At 50.8% G+C, this 20,000-nt stretch overlaps 2 protein-coding genes across 10 annotated transcripts in view; both read left to right on the plus strand.

Annotated features, from left to right (window-relative positions):
- The window catches only part of LOC142990073 (muscleblind-like protein 2a), a 20,825-nt gene extending 2,461 nt beyond the window's left edge, over positions 1-18,364 (plus strand). For 2 of the 9 annotated variants that reach the window (XM_076139803.1, XM_076139801.1), the window contains exons 3-7: positions 508-768; positions 6,285-6,338; positions 7,267-7,417; positions 9,374-9,409; positions 14,679-16,841. In XM_076139803.1, the coding sequence (XP_075995918.1) occupies positions 508-768; positions 6,285-6,338; positions 7,267-7,417; positions 9,374-9,409; positions 14,679-14,800 (624 nt within the window). In that variant the 3' untranslated portion in view covers positions 14,801-16,841. Of the gene's footprint in view, positions 1-507; positions 769-6,284; positions 6,339-7,266; positions 7,418-9,373; positions 9,410-10,515; positions 10,611-14,678; positions 16,842-18,297 lie in introns of those variants that run through there. The other 7 variants (XM_076139804.1, XM_076139800.1, XM_076139805.1 and 4 more) reach the window with 7 other exon arrangements.
- A 400-nt stretch (positions 18,365-18,764) lies between these two features.
- The window catches only part of LOC142990074 (ras-related protein Rap-2a-like), a 6,883-nt gene continuing 5,647 nt past the window's right edge, over positions 18,765-20,000 (plus strand). The window contains exon 1 of the mRNA XM_076139810.1: positions 18,765-19,675. Coding sequence (XP_075995925.1) covers positions 19,362-19,675 — 314 coding nt within the window. The 5' untranslated portion in view covers positions 18,765-19,361. The remainder of the gene's footprint in view (positions 19,676-20,000) is intronic.

Genomic DNA, 20,000 nt, shown 5'->3' on the forward strand with positions numbered 1-20,000 from the left:
CGCCCAAGTCTCCATTCCACATTGGTCAGTCTTTGGTGTTGTTGTTGTGATGTTGTATCGTCTTTACAGAGCAGTTACATCTTCTCATACTTAAACTGAATGTGATTAAATGTATATAGATACTGCACGGTACACAAAATCCTTCACTCAGTGTTTTCACTCAGGCACACGGGCCTCTGTGTATTTAGTTGTGATGTACACACACACATCTCTACACACGTCTGTAGTGTTAAATCATACTTTAATGAGCCTGAGAGCTCAGGTCTGATCTGTTTGTGTATCAGGAGCCTCTGGAAGCACACAGGTGAGTTTCTCTGTGTGTGACCTGTGTGTGTGTGTGTGTGTGTGTGTGGAGACGGCTTTAATCCTGCACTCACACTTTATTCCTGTGTCTCTTTGTGTGTGTGTGTGTGGGGGGGTCTCTACATGAATGTGTGTGTGTGTGTGTGTGTGTGTGGCTCTCTCTACATGAATGTGTGTGTGTGTGCCTGCCTCTCCTGCTCTCAGGTCTGTCGTGAGTTCCAGCGGGGTAACTGTGCTCGCGGTGAGACAGACTGCCGCTTCGCTCACCCCAGCGACAGCCCCATGATCGACACCAGCGACAACACGGTGACCGTGTGCATGGACTACATCAAGAGCCGCTGCTCCCGTGAGAAGTGCAAATACTTCCACCCCCCCGCCCACCTGCAGGCCAAGATCAAGGCCGCCCAGCACCAGGCCAACCAGACGGCTGTGGCTGCTCAGGCCGCAGCCGCAGCCGCAGCCATGGTGAGAGAGCGGCACGGCGCTCCAGACACACACACACACACACACACACACACACACACAGGTGTAGTTGGTCCAGTCCAGTCTGGATGGGTCGGTAGTTGTGATGTTTATATTCTGACTAGAGAACTGAACATAAGTGAACTACAGCAAATACAAACTGGATTACTGTAGTTACATTCACACACACACACACACACACACACACACACACACACACACACAGACTCAAAGCTGCGTTCACATTCCAGGAGGTAGATCTCCATCTTGATGTGTTTGTGTTAGATCAGATCTTTGTGTCTCTGTGCTTCACATCCATGTTATTAAAGAGAAAGCAGCTGTTTGTGAGTGTAGCAGCCAGATGTTGACCTGTAGGTGACACACATGCACAGCTGGCCCGTATGGTAACACTATCAGCCCCACACACATGTATCAACCACTAAAAAACATTTGTGTGACAGTCAAATAATGTAAATGAAGCCCCTGGCCCTGCTCAGGCGGTGTGTTGGGTTCATGAAGGAGAAGCTTCCTGTCTCTGCTCCAGGTTTGCTCTCACCGCCTGGTGAGGGGCTGACGCTGAATGATGACATCATTGATATGAGCCGTATGAACTCTCATCTGAGCTTCTCACAGACGGTTTGATCAGGGAAGCTTCTGATCTGAATCACATGGAGGTCAGAGAGATGGATCTGAAAACCTTCACCTGGAATGTGAACCTAGCTTTAGATGAGACTCAGAGTTCAGGACCAAATTCACCTCTGACCTCTGTGTGTGTGTCAGTGTGTAGTGTCTCTTCTGGTCTTTGGGACAAAGATCTACATCATCAACATCTACACACTGACACACACACACACACACAGAGGTCAGAGGTGAAGGTGATGAAGATGAGGGAGCTGTGTAGTCCCTGATGCTGCAGCAGAGTGACTCAGCCTCTACGTACACATACATACATACATACATATACAGTATATAATGTATGTATGTGACGTACTATCGCCTTAGTAACAGCGTAGAAACACAAACATGAATGTGGATTAGGCCTTTATTCTGGAGGACACACCTCCTCATCTTATTGGACACAATAAACAGGAAGTAGGCGTCCTAAAGGCATCAGGGCAGCGCCAACAATCTGTACATGTGGCCTCATTCATGATGGTGGAGGAACCCCCCCAGGTCAGTCAGTCAGTCAGTCAGTCAGTCAGTCAGTGAGTGAGTGAGTGAGGTGGTTCTGGTCCAGTACCCGGTCCTTGGCTGTGCCCCGCTCTCCCCAGGCTCTGCTTCTTCTTTCTTGTCTTGGCTGCTGCACTCTCAGGTCTTGTTCAGTGCGAGCATCCTGACTGATCTCCTCCCCCCCCCCACACACTCACACAGCATGGGCATGCTTAACGCGCCGCACGCTCCCCTCCTCATCAGCTTGCTCCATCGCTGCTTGCTCTCCTTGTCCTTCCTCCACAAGGTCGGTCCCTCTTCTATCTTTGCACCGAAACAGGAAGAGGAGCGTCCAGAAATACCAGCCAACCCCAGAGCGTCGGCATGTTAGAGAGCAGCTCAAACGCACCCGAACAGAAGCCCCTCCCACACATGTATGCCATGTTCTCTGACTTCCTGTTTCACACAGGACGACCCAGAGCTGTGATTGTGTTAAAGTAGAGGGAGCTAGCCTGCTCTCTCTGTGACTTCTATCATTGTGTAGATGTTTGTCATCGTTCAGCAGTTCTGTAAGTCCATCCGTCCGTCCTCCTTCACACCAGTCATGTAGAGACAGACCCGGTCCAGCCTGCTCACGCCAGGAGCTCCCGGGGGGCGTGACGGCTCGGTCGCTGCCCCGTCTCATCCTCGTCTTCATCAGACAGAAGTTCAGACCTCAGCAGCAGAACACGAACACAGAGTCAAATCATCTGAATGTTGATGAGCTGAGCCTCTGCCACAGTCGGGTCCACGGGCCGGAGCAGGACTGTTTCCTGGCTGACGTGTGTGTGTGCGATGGGGCTGTAGGATCAGGCGTGGAGCCGTGTGGAGTCCTCTTCCTCACACTTGCTCCTCTTTCTCCTCTTCCTCCGTGTCCCCATACGCCACGCTTTCTCTACTTTATGGCCCAATTTTCTATTTCCCATTAGCGATTCCGTCGTGGCCCGAGGTGAGGGAGGGGAGGGAGGGGAGGGAGGGGCGACCTCAGGACAGAGAGTTGTTTCATCAGCACCTCTGCTCCTCTTTTACTGAAGCTCCGCCCCATGAAGTCCTGCCTTGTTGCAGCGCTTCAAACACGCAGCATCACAAGCTGTAACTCACTCTCAGGCTCAGTCTAAGGCACACAGCATGGATCAGGTTTCTTCTTCATCCTGGTTGTTTCAGCTTCATCACTTCGTCACGCTGAGATGTTCTCGCTCGTCGCCCATCCAGAGCAGCCATCTCTGCTTCCATGTGGCTTTAACAGGCCGCAGCGCTCAGGACGGGACGGAGCCTGAGACCAAGCATGAGCCTGCTGCCATCTTCATCACTCCATCACTTCATCTTTCTTTTCTCTCAGCAGGGACCCTGAGTCAGTGTAGCCTCATTCTGATGATGTCACAGTTATACAGAGCTCCATGATGTCACACTGTGACCTCACATCCAGTGTGTTTACACACACACACACACACACACACACACACACACACACACGCTGGACTTCATGGACACCGGCTAGGTTGAACACCAGCTGAGACCATGTATAGTTAACATGTTAAAGAAATGTGCTTCTTTACACAGTAGGAGACAGGCGTCACAGAGCAGCACCTGGCCTTCTGCGCCTCCTACAGGCAGACAGACGGCTCACAGAGCAGCACCTGGCCTTCTGCGCCTCCTATAGGCAGACAGACGGGTCACAGAGCAGCACCTGGCCTTCTGCGCCTCCTATAGGCAGACAGACGGGTCACAGAGCAGCACCTGGCCTTCTGCGCCCCCTATAGGCAGACAGACGGGTCACAGAGCAGGGCCACTGGAAAGGGAGAGACGATGGTGACAGTTTATGTCCCCAGACCTCAGTGAAGCAGAGTCAACGTGTGGACGTGTGTAGACATGCTGGGGCTGTCTCAGTTCACACTCAGGCTCTGGGTTCAGACCCGCCTCAGGCAGCGCTGAGGTTCAGGAGGTACATGAAGGCTGTGATCACATCCCAGGCTGATGTCTCCATCCCTCCATGTGACACAGATCTGATCCGCTTCTCTGATCCATGTGGACGAACCAAATCTGATTTCATTCCTCATATCAGATTTGTTCCCCTTACATACTTGCGTGTGTTCCTGGAGCTGATTGATCTGACTCCACGCCTCCCTCCTGTCAGACGGGCTCAGCACCTTCACACACACACACACACACACATCAGCTTCACTCACAACACGCCTGGACTGAAGGAACAGAGATGATGTGATTGTAGATGGATTGATTCAGGCCTGTAAAGGTCTCGGTTGCCTCATCGTGCCTCATGTCTGCTCTGATATGAGGAATCCTATACTAATCACAATAAACCCAAACGCTCTGAGTGTTTAGTGCACGTAACAGACCGACCGATGTCATCATTCAGCGCCGCAGCCTCACAGCCCGGGAACCACAAACAATGGCTACAGTAGTGAAAGAGTTAAGTGTGCGGAAGAGGAGAGTGTCCGTCTGTAGATGTAGATCAGGAGCGTCCATCAAAGCTAAACTGGAGCGACACGCCAACAACATGCTTCCTTTTCTCATGATTTGACTGTGGCACAGATTCAGTGCTTTGTTGTTCTCACACACACATGGATCACACACAGACACAAAGATCTGTGTGAAGCAGCAGAATGGAGCCTTCAGGCCTGGAGTGTGAACGTAGCTTGACCCTGTATGTCACGTGTAGATCAGCTGTGTTTACATATCACTACTTAGATCATGTTCAAGTGATGCGCCGGCAACTTTACAACATTTCATCATCCTCAGCTCCTCTACGTCTGAACTCTGTGAGTCGTCTCTGTGTGTAGATGTTTGTTGGTCTCTGAAGGTCTGTAGGTCTCTAATGGACCCTTATGGATCCATGAGCACAAGTTAGAGCCTCTGAAGCTCCTCTACATGAAGACAGCTGTGACCTCTGACCCTGAACCCCCAGTATGGATCTCTATCCTAAAGTAACTGCCGGGTGCCTTCTTGTGCGTTGTGGCCCCGTAACATGACACGCCTCCAGTGAGCCAGTGGGAGGAGCAGAGTGATAGAGACACACCTCCAGTGAGCAGAGTGATAGAGACACGCCTCAGGGAGCCAGTGGGAGGAGCAGAGTGATAGAGACACGCCTCCAGTGAGCAAGTGGGAGGAGCAGAGTGATAGAGACATGCCTCCAGTGAGCCAGTGGGAGGAGCAGAGTGATAGAGACACGCCTCCAGTGAGCAGAGTGATAGAGACACGCCTCCAGTGAGCAGAGTGATAGAGGCACGCCTCCAGTGAGCCAGTGGGAGGAGCAGAGTGATAGAGACACGCCTCCAGTGAGCCAGTGGGAGGAGCAGAGTGATAGAGACACGCCTCCAGTGAGCAGAGTGATAGAGGCACGCCTCCAGTGAGCCAGTGGGAGGAGCAGAGTGATAGAGACACGCCTCCAGTGAGCCAGTGGGAGGAGCAGAGTGATAGAGACACGCCTCCAGTGAGCAGAGTGATAGAGACACGCCTCCAGTGAGCAGAGTGATAGAGACACGCCTCCAGTGAGCAGAGTGATAGAGGCACGCCTCCAGTGAGCAAGTGGGAGGAGCAGAGTGATAGAGACACGCCTCCAGTGAGCCAGTGGGAGGAGCAGAGTGATAGAGACACGCCACCAGTGAGCAAGTGGGAGGAGCAGAGTGATAGAGACACGCCTCCAGTGAGCCAGTGGGAGGAGCAGAGTGATAGAGACACGCCTCCAGTGAGCCAGTGGGAGGAGCAGAGTGATAGAGACACGCCTCCAGTGAGCAGAGTGATAGAGACACGCCTCCAGTGAGCAGAGTGATAGAGGCACGCCTCCAGTGAGCCAGTGGGAGGAGCAGAGTGATAGAGGCACGCCTCCAGTGGGCCAGTGGGAGGAGCAGAGTGATAGAGACACGCCTCCAGTGAGCCAGTTCAGACGTAAAGAAGCTGATGGTGAGGTTTTGTGAAGTGTCCGGCGCGTCACGCTCCAGGAGATGATGTACTTGTTGAGCAGTGGTCTTGGTTAGTACTAAATGCTCTGGCAGTAGTTGTGAGACCATCATAGAGTCTTTTGCTTTGTTAACCAAAGGTTAATGTAGATGCTTTTTTGCTTTTATACTAATTCAAACAATAGCAATGTTTCTCCAGAGTAAACAAAACAGTTTTTTGTTTATGTGCATGCCTGTTGTTTTGTATGTGGTATACTTGCATTCAGATTATTTTTGTTTATGTTTTTTTCCTTCTCACCTATCCACAATGCAATGCTGTCCCCCATGACGCACCTCTGCTTGCTGTTACCTGTATGTTAATACGCTTGAATCCCATTGGCCCACTGCCATCATGTGCTCGCTGCCTGCTAATTAAAGACTCAGTCGACTGCCAAAGCAATGAAGCGACCCCTCGAGGCAACTGTAGACCTGGTACTTTGACTTTCACCTTTTGCTTTGCATGTAGCTTCTTTAATTGTACTGTAGCCACTCACAAAATTTAAGTTGGCTCTTTTGTTTTGGTGAAACCCTGTACGACACTTAAAGCAGCACTATGTAGCTTTTGGCTCCGTCGTCGTTGTTTTATTGCCGTTTGTTTAGTTTCCTGCTCCACAGCGGCGCTCACAGTCCCGACTCTGGCTGTGACTCTGCGTGGTAGAGGTCAGTATTCCACCGTGGCTGAACTTGACCTCGTCTCGCTGCAGCGCCGCGCACAGATCTGCCCAGCAGACGCTCCATGTTATGATCCAGGGATCGGACAGTGGACAGGAGTTTCCCCGTCGCTTAACCAGTGTCCTTAATGGGTTGGGGCCCTGTCGTCACTATGGCGATGTAACTCCAGGGAAGGGGTCAAGCTGGCTAAGGTTAAACTCTTACATGAGCGCTCACACAGCCTCATCTGGCTTTAAGAACAACGCAGCTCACAACACGGCACTCTTTGTTTACGTTAGGGGCCGACACACCGGAGCGATCTGCCTCATACATCTATATGTGAACATGAAGGTCACATGTTCAGGTCAAAGGTTACATAGTGCTGCCTTAAAAAGTATAAATCTATATTTACATTTATCACCAGTGGCAATTATGGATTTGAATGTAGTGATGTGATTTCTGTAAGCAGTAAATGTCCAAGCTAAAGTAGTTCCAGTTGTTGTTGATTGATGCTACAGTGTAGTTTCTCATTGTCTTTGTGATAGTTAGTCTCCATTGTTAGCGTGTGGTGCTGTGCTTAGCCTGATTAACAGACTGTGAAGTTAGCTGGTGTACGCCTCAAACCTCCTCTACCTGTGTGTCACCTGCTCTCTCTGTGTGCGTGTGCGTGTGTGTGTGTGTGTGTGTGCGTGTGTGTTCGGGTGGCCAGGCGTTCCCACACGGCGTCCTCCAGCCGCTACCAAAGAGACAGGCGCTCGAGAAGAGCAACGGGGCCGCCAGCCTGTTCAACCCCAGCATGTTGCACTATCAGCAGGCCCTGGCCCAGGCCCACCTCCAGCAGCCCACATTCTTCCCTACAGGTAAGAGCAGACCAGGCACACGGACCGGACACGCCACGCAGCATGCACACACACACACACACACACACACACACACACACGCACGGATCAATCAATCTCTGAAGTGTGCTGAAGCAGCTCCACATGAACAGCATCCTGTCGTCTCTGGGACTTCTGGGACCAAGGTTGTCCCCATACTCAGGTTTCAATCTGTGAATTTAATACTTCCACAAGGATCCGAATTCAATATCAGAGGGGGAGGGGGGAGGGGGGAGGGTCGGGGGATATTTTATTCTTAAAAACAAAGCAAATATAACTTTAGCATGGATTTGATCAAGTTTAGTTTCAGCCAATAAACCAATAAATGAACAAACCAAAGCTTGAGTTTCACAGTAGAGACAGATGTTCTCCTAAAGCCTCTGAAGATGAGTTCAGTCCCAAACAGGAAGTGCTTGAATCATCATGTTGGTCTGCTCCTCCTTCACCTTCTCCAACGTTTGGACACTTTTACTTATCTGGGACTTCAAGTTTCTGTGTCAGGCAAAATCTTAAATCATGTCAAACAGCAGATGTTTGAAAGGAGAAGGAGAGAACAGGAGGAGGAGAGAACAGGAGGAGGCCTGGTGTCTGATAGCCTTTCAGCTGTCTGCTGGGCCGTCTCCACCTCTGATCTCCTGCCCGCTGATAAAACCCCTAACTGCTGGCAGGTGGCCGGGCTTTGATCTCTCACACATCTGCAGCAGCGACGCCTTCAGAGCCATCATGAGGCTCTGACCTGACCTGGAGAGAAGACGTAGAAAACTCAGCTTCATTCAATCTCTCCATGCAAAACGCAATTGAGTTTGAGTTTCCCAGATGAGCCGGCGTCTGTTTGCTTCCTTCAGTCCTTCAAACCAAAGCTCTCAGACTAACAGCAGCCTGCTAAACCACTTTACTACATTTAATGATCTACACACAAAGGACATCTTGTATTTTCTGTAAGTGGTCTCACAGTGTAGATGTTTGTGGTCCAGGTCTTTGAATGGATCCTTATGGATGTGGTTCTGTCCTGTGAAGCAGCTGAGATACATGAAGGAACCACAAACATCTACACACTGACACCAGGCCACGACTGAGTATCACCGAAAGTGCAGCTCTGCCTCCAGCGCTCTGTCTGTCTGTCTGTCTGTCTGTCTGTCTGTCTGTCTGTCTGTCTGTCTGTCTGTCTGTCTCTCTCTCTGTCTGTCTGTCTGTCTGTCTGTCTGTCTGTCTGTCTCTGTCTGTCTCTGTCTGTCTGTCTGTCTCTCTCTGTCTCTCTGTCTCTCTCTCTGTCTCTCTCTCTCTCTCTCTGTGTTGGAGGCAGCTCTGGGTCAAATTTGTTGCTCTCCATTTGCTCGGGCTGCAGAGAGGTGGACTGTTATTTAGGTGAAGGTTCCTCCCCACGACTGGACCCAGAGCTGGACCCAGAGCTGGACCCAGAGCTGGACCCAGAGCTGGACCCAGAGCTGGACCCAGAGCCTGAGCTCATGGTGGACGCTGCATGATCCTCCTCCTTGTCTCTCTCTTTCTCTAGAAGTCTCTGGTTTGAGTCCTGCACGCTCTGCATGTCCACACACGCTCTAGCTGCAGCTCTGTCTGATTCTTTGGCATTTTGGGCTTTGAAAGCTCATAAAAGTAGTGAATTAAATGTTCCAGGCCTGGAGAGAAGCTTCAGGCTCAATCAGACTCCTGGACTCATGGAACCTCCCTGTGTTCTCCAGGCCTGGAACCTTCTGGAGCTGTGTGTGTAAACACACTTTTCCTCATGAGTGAAATCTGAGCTTTTTGTCTAACTTGATTGTTCTCCTCCCTCTCTATTAACCATTTATTTCTTCATCTCTCCCTCCCCCCCCCCTCTCTCTCTGTGTCTCCATCTCTTTCTCCCTCTCTCTCTTCCTCCTCTCCCTCCCTCCCACCCTCTCTCCCTCCCTCCCTCTCTCTCTCTGCATGACCACACAGGCTCAGTCTTGTGCATGACTCCTGCTAGCAGCCTTGGTAGGTCGTGACCTTCCCTCGCTCTCTCACACACTGTGTTGATGTTGGGGGAGGGGGGTGGGGTGCTGTGTGTGGGGGGGGGGGCACATTCACATCCTTTGCAGGTGAGACAAAACGTCATTGGTTGTTGAGGCTCCTGTCTCCTGTGGGTTTTGTTTCACCTGGAGCAGTTTGACCTTCAGCCTCTTTGTGTCCCTGCTGCTCCTCTGGCTCAGTGCAGCGTTCTGAAGGTTCAGATGTTAGTGAGGACCAGGTTCTGCTCAGTGTTTGTGTTCTGATGCTGTAGGCTCCTTAGTTATTGTCTCTGCTGTGCTTGTCGATCAGGAAATTTAAATCAGTTTCCCAGAGAAGTTTTCCCCCCTGGAGCGTCTAGACCTCAGGTCAATCTTCTTCTGTGGTGATGAAGACGTCATGTCTCCTCACCTCAGCTCCTAAAGCAGTGTGATGTCACTCACTGATGTTTAGGAATCAAACCAATGGATTACAAAATAAAACCTGCTGCAAGAAAACTTCTCTGGGAAAAAACAGCAAACTGATTTTCCATCTAAATTTCCGTAAATGTGACTGAAATCTGCTTTTCTCCTCTTGTTTTTATGTTTTTGTTTTTCTCCCCCTCCCTCTCTCTCTCTCTCTCTCTCTCTCTCTTTCTCTCCCCCCTCTTTCTCTCTCTCTCTCCCTCCCTCCCTCCCTCTCTCTTTCTCTCTCCCTCCCTCCCTCTCTCTGCCTCTCTCTCTCTCCCCCTCCCTCTTTCTCTCCCACTCTCTCTCTCTCTCACTCCGTCCCTCTCTCTCTCTCTGCCTCTCTCTCTCCCCCTCCCTCCCTCTCTCTCTCCCTTTTCTCTCTCTCTCTCTCTCTTTCTCCCTCCTTCCTGGCTTTGCATTGTGAATGGTCGCATGCCATCTGCCGGTGTCGCCCCTAACGACGGCTCTCTGGCTCTCTGTAACCACCACCCACTGCAACAACTACAACAAACCATACCACCACACGCCTACGCACCACAACTGTTGCCATGGTTACCATAACGCTCCACCTACCTGTCCATCGCTACAACCCCCTCCCTCCCTACCCCGCCCCTCCCCCACCTCCCCCCTCTCCCGCCCTCAAAGTCCCAATGATGTACAGTGCTACGCCTGCTACTGTCTCTGCAGCAACAACTCCTGCCACAAGTGTCCCCTACGCAGCAACAGCACCAGCCAATCAGGTTTGCTCCTTTTAAAGCTTTCTTTCATCAGACCCCGGAGCTCTGAAGAGGAGCTGCCCGCTCGCTCACGGCCCCGCGCCCGCAGCACCGAGCGCTTCTTCAGAGCTCCAACATTTGCAGAGTCGTAGTTGTGTTGTGTTGCACTACTTCCTGTTTTGGTTTTGCATGTTCTGTTCTTTTTTTTAAGTTTTATTTTCCACTTTCTCGTTGTCGTCAAACAAGCCTCTTCATCTGCAGCAGGGGCGCCATCTGTACCGCTTGTGTGCTACGCAGACACACACACACACACACACACACACACACACACGCACAGAGACACACGCACACACACACAAACTCTTCACACATGTGTTGGTGTGTTTAGGTGTCTTTAGATGTTAGATTCTTTCATGTCAGCGTTTGTCCATGTGACCTTTGACCTCTTGGGTGGCATTCTGCTGATTTCTAGCAGATAGACCTGGAGCTCTGTTTACCGCTCTGCCTCTCTGTGAAGCTCTTGAGGAAGAGGAGCTTGATGCTCAGCTGAAGGCTCTACAGAGCTCCTCCACCAGGGGGCGCCAGTCCGCTTTCATTCCTGAGGTTCAGATAGCAGAGATCTGCTCCTGCACAGTCTGGGTCCTGGTTTAAAGGAACATGGAGGTCCCCTCTATCATCCGCTCATCTTGTTTATAGATTGTGTGTGTGTGTGTGTGTGTGTGTGTGTGTGTGTGTAGATGTGACATCATGCACACCATTACTCTGCTGGATGCACACTTTGTTTGTGAATGAGGTCATCAGAATCCTTCCTGGACCTGAACAGAACAGAGTCCCTCTGTGATCCACATCTCAGATCAGAATCCCCAGAGCCCCTCTCTTATTCACTTTCCTTTGATGATGGAGCGGGGAGTGGACCGGCGCCTCGCGCTCTGCTGCTCACAGGCCGGTGTTATGTGCACTTCCTGTGTGTCACCGCCTCTCTCTCTGTAATTGGCATGCAGGAGCAGCAGGAAGCAGAGCAGAGCTGCTCTTTAAAGATGCATGTGGGACAAGCAGCCAGAGCAACACTGACGTCAGCACTCTCTGCCTCTCTCTCTCTCTCTGCCTCTCTCTCTCTCTCTCTCTCTCTCTGCCTCTCTCTCTGCCTCTGCCTCTCTCTCTCTCCCTCTCTCTCTCTCTCTCTCCCTCTCTCTCTCTCTCTCTCTGCGCCTCTCTCTCTCTCTCTCTGCCTCTGCCTCTCTCTCCCTCTCTCTCTCTCTCTCTCTGCCTCTCTCTCTCTCTGCCTCTCCCTCTCTCTCTCTCTCTCTCTCTGCCTCTCTCACTGCCCCTCTCTCTCTCTCTCTCTCTCTGCCTTCCCTCTCTCTCCCTCTCTCTCTCTGCCATCTCTCTCGCTCTCTCTCTCTCTCTCTCTGCCTTCTCTCTCTCTCTCTCTCTCTCTCTCTCTCTGCCTTCCCTCTCTCTCTCTCTCGCCGCCTTCCCTCTCTCTCTGTCTCTCTCTCTCTCTGCCTTCCCTCTCTCTCTCTCTGCCTTCTCTCTCTCTCTCTGCCTTCCCTCTTTCTCTCTCTCTCTCTGCCTTCCCTCTTTCTCTCTCTCTCTCTCTGCCTTCCCTCTTTCTCTCTCTCTCTCTCTCTCTCTCTCTCTCTCTCTCTCTCTGTCTTCCCTCTCTCTCTCTCTCTCTGCCTTCTCTCTCTCTCTCTTTCTGTCTCTCTCTCTGTCTTCCCTCCCTCTCTCTCTCTCTCTGTCTTCCCTCTCTCTCTCTGTCTCTCTCTGTCTCTCTCTCTCTCTGCCTTCTCTCTCTCTCTCTGCCTTCCCTCTTTCTCTCTCTCTCACTCTCTGTCTCTCTCTCTCTCTCTCTCTCTCACTCTCTGTCTCTCTCTCTCTCTGCCTTCTCTCTCTGTCTCTCTGTCTCTCTGTCTTCCCTCTCTCTCTCTCTGTCTTCCCTCTCTCTCTCTCTGTCTCTCTCACTCTCTGTCTCTGTCTCTCTCTCTCTCTCTCTCTCTCTCTCTCTCTCTGTGTCTTCCCTCTCTCTCTCTCTCTCTGCCTTCTCTCTCTCTCTCTTTCTGTCTCTCTCTGTCTTCCCTCCCTCTCTCTCTCTCTCTGTCTTCCCTCTCTCTCTGCCTTCTCTCTCTCTGTCTCTCTCTGTCTCTCTCTCTCTCTGCCTTCTCTCTCTCTCTCTGCCTTCCCTCTTTCTCTCTCTCTCACTCTCTGTCTCTCTCTCTCTCTCTCTGCCTTCTCTCTCTCTCTCTCTCTCACTCTCTGTCTCTCTCTCTCTCTCTCTGCCTTCTCTCTCTGTCTCTCTGTCTCTCTGTCTTCCCTCTCTCTCTCTCTGTCTTCCCTCTCTCTCTCTCTGTCTCTCTCACTCTCTGTCTCTGTCTCTGTCTCTCTCTCTCTCTCTCTGCCTTCTCTCTCTCTCTCTCTCTCTCACTCTCTGTCTCTCTCTCTCTCTCTGCCTTCTCTCTCTGTCTCTCTGTCTTCCCTCTCTCTCTCTCTGTCTTCCCTCTCTCTCTCTGTCTCTCTCACTCTCTGTCTCTGTCTCTCTCTCTCTCTCTCTCTCTCTCTCTCTCTCCTAGCCTCTCATATCATCATACAGATATCAGAACATAATTCCACCTTGTGTCTGTCAGAAGCAGCAGTCTTAAACCCTGGTTGGTCTTCTCACTCCCACCTCCTGATGGCTGTCACATGATGACAGAGGGGATCCTGGTCTGCAGGTTAGACCCTCAGATCTGTGACTCAGGTGTCATTGTGAGGAGGAACCATGTTAACTGAGCCTCTGTGGGGTCAGGGTTTAGGCTTTAGCTCCCTCTGGTGTCTGAATGTGGGAGCACACTGAGGCTGACAGGAGGATGACGGCGTCTTCAGAGACAGAGACAAACAAACAAACAAACACAAGAAGGATCTCATTCAGTTGTTTAGTTTGAAGCTGCAGCTCAGTTCAGCTGTCCATCAGGATCTATAGATCTGTCTGCAGTCTGAGACCTCCCATCGGCTCTGAGGCCAGCAGGACAGCAGGCGTTTGTTTTGATCCACCTGTAGTGCCAGATGGGTGGAGTCTGGCACCAAACAACACATTAGCAAGTCATTTTATCAAACACACACACGCACACACACGCACACGCACGCACACACACACACACACACACACACACACTCCCTCTGTGTGCTGTAGCCTGTGGTCTCTGTCTATTAACAAGCACCCAACGCCAAGCTGCTTTGTTCTGACCTGGAAACAACGTACAGAAGGAAGACAGCAGCTTCTACCTGAACCCCCCCCCCTCTCTCGCTCTCGCTCTCTCTCTCTCTCTCTCACTCTCTCTCTCTCTCCCCCTCTCTCCCCCTCTCTCTCTCCCTCTCTCTCTCTCTCTCTCTCTCTCTCTCTCTGTCTCTCTCTCCCTCCCTCTCCCTCTCTCTCTCTCTCTCTCTCTCTTGCCCTTCATTCGTGTAGGGCCCACATTGTGCGACCTCAGTGATCACATGTTGACTTGTTGAAGTGTATGTGTTCTCTAGTGTTCTCTAACTCTGATCCTCATCTGGACTCAGATTCTCCAGGTTCCTTGGTTGGGTTACAAAGTTGTACTTTTATGAGTGACTTAAAGTTTGTCTTTCACAGGAGAAGTAAACCCCCTCCCTCTCTCTCTCCCTCCCGCTCTCACTCCCTTTCTCTCTGTCTCTCTCCCCCTCTCTCTCCCTCTCTCTCTCTCTCTCTCTCCCTCCCTCCCTCTCTCTCTCCCTCTCCCACTCCCACTCTCCCTCCCTACCATCCCTCCCTCCCTCCCTCTCTGTCCCTCCTCTCCCTCGACCTCCCTCCTCTCCCTCTCCCCCCCCTCTCTCTCTCTCTCTCCCTCTCCCACTCTCCCTCCCTCCCTCTCTGTCCCTCCTCTCCCTCCCTCCCTCCCTCCCTCCCTCTCTCCCTCCCTCTCCCTCTCTCCCTCCCTCTCCCTCCCTCCCTCCCTCTCCCCCCCCTCTCCCTCCCTCCCTCTCTGTCCCTCCTCTCCCTCTCTCCACCCCTCTCCCTCCCTCCCTCCCTCCCTCTCCCTCCCTCCCTCCCTCCCTCTCCCCCCCCCCCTCTCTCTCTCTCTCTCTGTGCTGCAGATCATCCTGAAGTAGGGGTGAGGAGTGAGTGTTACCCAGCTGCAGTAGGATCCCCCAGGCCTCCCCCCCTGTGTAAATACTACCTGACCTCTCCTATAGAGGTCCAGCAACCTGCATGCTAAGAGTGTAACACCACCATTTAACCGTAAGAACTGCAGTGCCGGTGTAACACACACACACACACACACACACGTTAAAAAAACATAACAATATATATAAACGTATTGCTAGAAAAAACTATTAACAAGAAAAAAGTGAAAAATATTCTAATGTATAGTCCAGCATAGCCACAGACACAGGATAGAGGTTAGAGGTCATTTCACCGCTCGTTCTCCAAAGCACCGTGGATCCCCGTCTCTGTGTCCATCTGTTCCCTAAACCTCTGCACAACCGCCACCCCCCGGTTTGTGGACACGGCGCTCCTATCGCACCGGACGGAGGAACGCAGCGCCGCAGACCGCGAAGGATTCGCCCCCGGCTCTTTGGAGGGACGCCGGCCATAGGTTTGGTCCGGTGGTCTCGGCTTCTCTCTCTGCCCTCTTAAGTTGAATGTCCTCGCACGGGGACGTTCTCTCGTCAGGACGCCGCCACGAGGCTCCGCCCCTGCCAACCCGCCGACTTCTCACGTTTGGAAACGTCTCGCCAAAGTTGAAGTCTTGTGAGAAAGCAGAGCCACTTTGTTCTTCAGCTTCTGATCTCCCGGGCCGCTGCTTCACCCGGTCCACTTCAGTTTGGGTGCTGGGTCGGACAGAGCGGTGAGCGTAGAGGGGCACAGAGACACAAAGCTCCAGACCCGGCCCGGAGGCGGATGGTCTGCCGGCAGACTGGGAACCGGAGCGAGGCCCGGCAGGCTGCGGGCCCGCCGGACCGTTTGGGGGTGAATTTAAGTGCTAAGACTAAACTAACGGTGCATTTGACGACGCTCGTCAAGCTAAAGATGACTTGAACTCTGACTGGAGGTCTGATCTGTGACCCGACTATCACCGAGAATCCTGTTCCACTGGAGGAAACTGTAGAAGTGCCTAAAAAAAGATCATCAACACAACACGAGTCACACTGAAGCGTCTCACATCTGGAAAGCCCCGTAGAGTTTTCTAGCTACGCTCCTCTCTAACATCACAAGTGACTTTACCGAGACGAAAAAGAAACAAAAGAAACGACAAATCAAACCTAGCTTTGTAGAATGTGTGTGTTGAGTGGTTTACATGAGGAAGCTGAGTGAAAACAAGGTGTCGTAACCGTGTCATGTATGTAAAGTGTCTCTTACTTTGAAACCTTTATATTCACACTTCTAGAATTGTATTCAAAGTTATTTAAGGTTTGTGTTGTGTGTACTATCGAGGTATGTTTGACCTTTGACCCCCACCCCCTCACCTCCACCCGCACCTCCAGATCAATCGTTTGTTTCTAGTCCGGTCGGTCAAACGGTCTCTTGCTTTAGGCCGACGCCCCTTTACCGTGTGTGGGCGTGTTTAAGTCGCCGCACTCAGCAAACGTTTGTCTCCATTCTTCAACTTCCTGACGTAACTTCATGGTGCTTGATTAACATCGACAATCCACAATCACACCTTTAGGAGGAGGAGGGGCCAGGCGCTCTGGGCGGGGCGCTCTGTGCGTCGCTCCTCAGGCTCATCACGGTTTGTACGTAACCTTTGACGGTGGAAGGTGAAAGTTCTATTTTGTTGTAATTTATCTTGCGTTACTCTTGGTCGCATTTTAGTCGAGATGATGTTGATGTAAACTATTCTATTTTGAAATGAATGTAATTTATTGAGCTGTGCTGCATTCCGCACGGTCGGTCACTTCAAGGTCTAACCCGTCAGGTCAGCCAATGAGAGGTCGCACAAGAACAGGGGGCGGGGCTTAAAAAGAAACCCGCCCCGCAGAAAGCCAGCGGATCTTTCTCGCCTTCTCATGGAGCGGAGCGTGGCGTCGCACGGCGGTGATGAGCATAGTCGTAGATTCGCTTGTGTTGTTGGAAAAAAAAATGTTTATTGTATAGATGACATTTTACCAAAAAAAGAGAAGAAAATTTCAAAAAAGATGTACTTTTCACTCTAGTATGATAGTGTTTCATAACAATATTAAGTTGTTGCTGTGGCAACCAAATGTTGCAATTACTAAAGTTGGGTATTTTTGTAAATGACATTGTTAAGTTGACTTCCTGTTTAAATGACATTGTTAAGTTGACTTCCTGTTTGTTTTGCTAGAACACTGTACACTCGTAGATTGTAAAGGAGATTGGAACATTTCTTATTCAGTGAGATTACGACCTAATATTTTCCTTTAGCAGAGAGCAGAGCGGCGCTGTAGAGCAGAGCGGCGCTGTAGAGCTGCCAGTGTAACACGTAGAGATACAGGCATCAATGTTACATAGATTATATATATATATATATATATATATCTATAAATATATATAAAGTCAATCATCTATAAATGAGTAAGTTGAGATGTCCATGGTTGCCCTGACGACGGCCCTCTGGGTCCAGGTGTTGGAGGCGTTTGCACTTTTCATTCTGGTCAAAGATGGGATCGCTTCTTAATTTACGCCGAGGGTTCAGAGGTCACTGTCAGTACGATAAGAACTTTAATTCTTCATCTTGCATGGAAAATCCCTTGTTTTTCTTCTTAACCTCCACATGAATGTCCTGCGCCGACCGACCCCGCCCTCTCGATGTCATGTTTCTGAAACAGCCCACCGATGGTATCAAACAGAGAAACGCCAGCACTTTCTGAGCAGACTCAGCTTATCCGAACACTTTGCCTTATCTTGAGTCCACCGTGCTTGAGGTTTTACGTTTTTAGAGCTCTTAAGAAGTTAATTAAAGAAAGAAAGACTGCACCGGGTCGTCAGATCTCTCCTCGCGCTCATTTCAAGGGTAAATCTTTATATTTTTAGGTTTTATTGTTCTCACGCCGAGGCCAAAAGGAGCCGCTGCCACACGGCCAACACCCACGCCTCCCTGCTCCTGTTGTCCCGGCGTCGGCCACCAGGGGGCGACGCCGCGGGGACGCCCGTGCCAGCAGTGTTGCAGTTGAACCCTAAAAGACAAAGAGAAAAGTGAGACTGGACCACATGACCCTCATTGGATTCAGAGTTTGGATGTAATCATTTTAATGTGTGTTCTTTTGCATATATTTTATGTTTCTATAGTCAAATGTTTCTTTGGTTCCAGCAGGATAGTGTAAAATCTATTGAAAGAAAGAAAAATAAAAAAAATTCAAAGGAAGTTTGTGTGTGGTGACTGATGAGTTTCACTGTGGGAACATGAGTGAGCTTCACCCGGATCCTCCACCAGGGGGCCCCAGAGAGCCTTCTGCTCATTTAGACACCCACACACACATTCTCACTGATTTTATATTTATCTCTTTTTATTAAATGTATTTATTACATTTATTGAAATGAAGCTCATTAAACTTAAATCCTAAACACTTCAGGATTGGTTGAGGAGTTTTCCAACAGTTTGTAGTAAAAAAAAAGTTTATTTGTCTCAGGATGTTTAAACACAAACATTTGTTCTTTTTTTCGATTTTTCTAGAAACTTACATTTATTCAATACGTGTGTGTGTGTGTGTGTGTGTGTGTGTGTGCGTGCGTGTGTTTTGTTCTTCATGTCAGTTTTGGTGTAAATCGAGTTTTTCCTCATAAAGTTGGAGTTTTGGGCTGCGGTTCCTTCTGTTTCCCACCAGGGGGCGTGACCGAGCTCAGCGCAGAACCAGGAGGAAGAAGAGGAGGAAGAGGAATGCGGCGCTCAGACAGCCTAATGGCTGCAGACTCCAGGTAACCTCAGATACTGAGATCAGGTTTAATGTAAACAGAGCCTGAAGGTCTCACAGAGTAAGAAGAAGAGGAGGAATCTGACTGAGATCAACAGGGGGCATTATGGGTAAAACAGCCAGCTGCAGTCTGTAATGCAGCAAACTGCAGCTGCAGCAGCTAATGATGTCTGAGGAAACACTGCAGAGGAGAAGAGAGGCGTCTCTCTCTCTGCACGTCTCTCTCTCTGCCCCTGTCTGTCTCACTCTCTCTCTCTTTCTCTCTCTCTCTCTCTATTCTGTTTTAGTTGAGTTGCTCAGTAAAGTTTGACAGTATGCAAATGAGCTGGGCCCTGATTGGTTGTCAGTCATGTGTCACATTCCTGTTAAACTGCCTCATCACAGATCTTTGCTCTCAGACTGAGGCGCTGCTTGTTGCTCCTTTGATTTTATTTCTTCAGGTTTTCTTTTCCCTCCAGTGATCGTGCGCGTCCCCTCCCGGCTTCCATCCTCAGCTCCATCCTCCCCTCCTCCTCCTCCTCCTCCTCCTCCTCCTCTCTCCTCCTCCTCTTTGTCTGTGGCACTGTTCGCCCTCATACCTCCCTCCGGCTCGTCTCGGTGCCTCCGCCTGGGTGGATGTGTGTGCGGGGCCATGTAGCGTCTCTCTCTCTCTCCGCTGCTCGCTCGCTTCCCGCGGTTACACATGTGCCTTCCCGCCTCACGCGCGCCTCGTCCCGGCGGCCCTTCCTTCAGGACAGCGTGGGAATTTTCCACTAGACATCATTCCAGGGAAGATCCTCCAGAATCCGCCCGCATAGCGGCGCCTCCTCACGGTGCGTTACTGGGTCATGTCAGGTGCGTTTGTTTTATCCGCCCGTGAACGCGTCTTCGTCCCCTGCATGCGGGAGCCGAGCGGGCTGCGGCGCGATGCGGGAGTATAAGGTGGTGGTCCTGGGGAGCGGCGGGGTGGGGAAGTCCGCCCTCACCGTGCAGTTCGTCACCGGCACCTTCATCGAGAAGTACGACCCGACCATCGAGGACTTCTACCGCAAGGAGATCGAGGTGGACTCCTCCCCGTCCGTGCTGGAGATCCTGGACACCGCCGGCACCGAGCAGTTCGCCTCCATGCGGGACCTCTACATCCGGAACGGCCAGGGCTTCATCCTGGTCTATAGCCTGGTCAACCAGCAGAGCTTCCAGGACATCAAGCCCATGAGGGACCAGATCATCAGGGTCAAAAGGTCAGAAAGTCTGTCCGTGTGTGTGTGTGTGTGTGTGTGTGTGTGTGCTGCAGGCCTTCATAATGACTCACTCATAACCTGTTTGTCTTCACAAACTAAAAACCAAATCTAGAATCCAAACTGGATTCAATCAAATCACATCAATCAATCAATCAATCAGATCTCAGCTGTCATGTGATCAGCTGCTCCAGATTGGAACAAAATCTACAGAAAACATTGTGGACGATCACAAAACGTTTTCTGATCTAGAATCTGATGACAAAGTTCTCCATGATAACAAAGCAGTGGGGTTCCACCTGGATCCTCCTCAGGACCCCTGGAGTTC

Source organism: Genypterus blacodes, unplaced genomic scaffold (genome assembly GCF_046128005.1).
Source record: "Genypterus blacodes isolate CSIRO-AG114 ecotype Tasmania unplaced genomic scaffold, CSIRO-AGI_Gbla_v1 ptg000455l_1, whole genome shotgun sequence".
Lineage (NCBI taxonomy): Eukaryota > Metazoa > Chordata > Actinopteri > Ophidiiformes > Ophidiidae > Genypterus > Genypterus blacodes.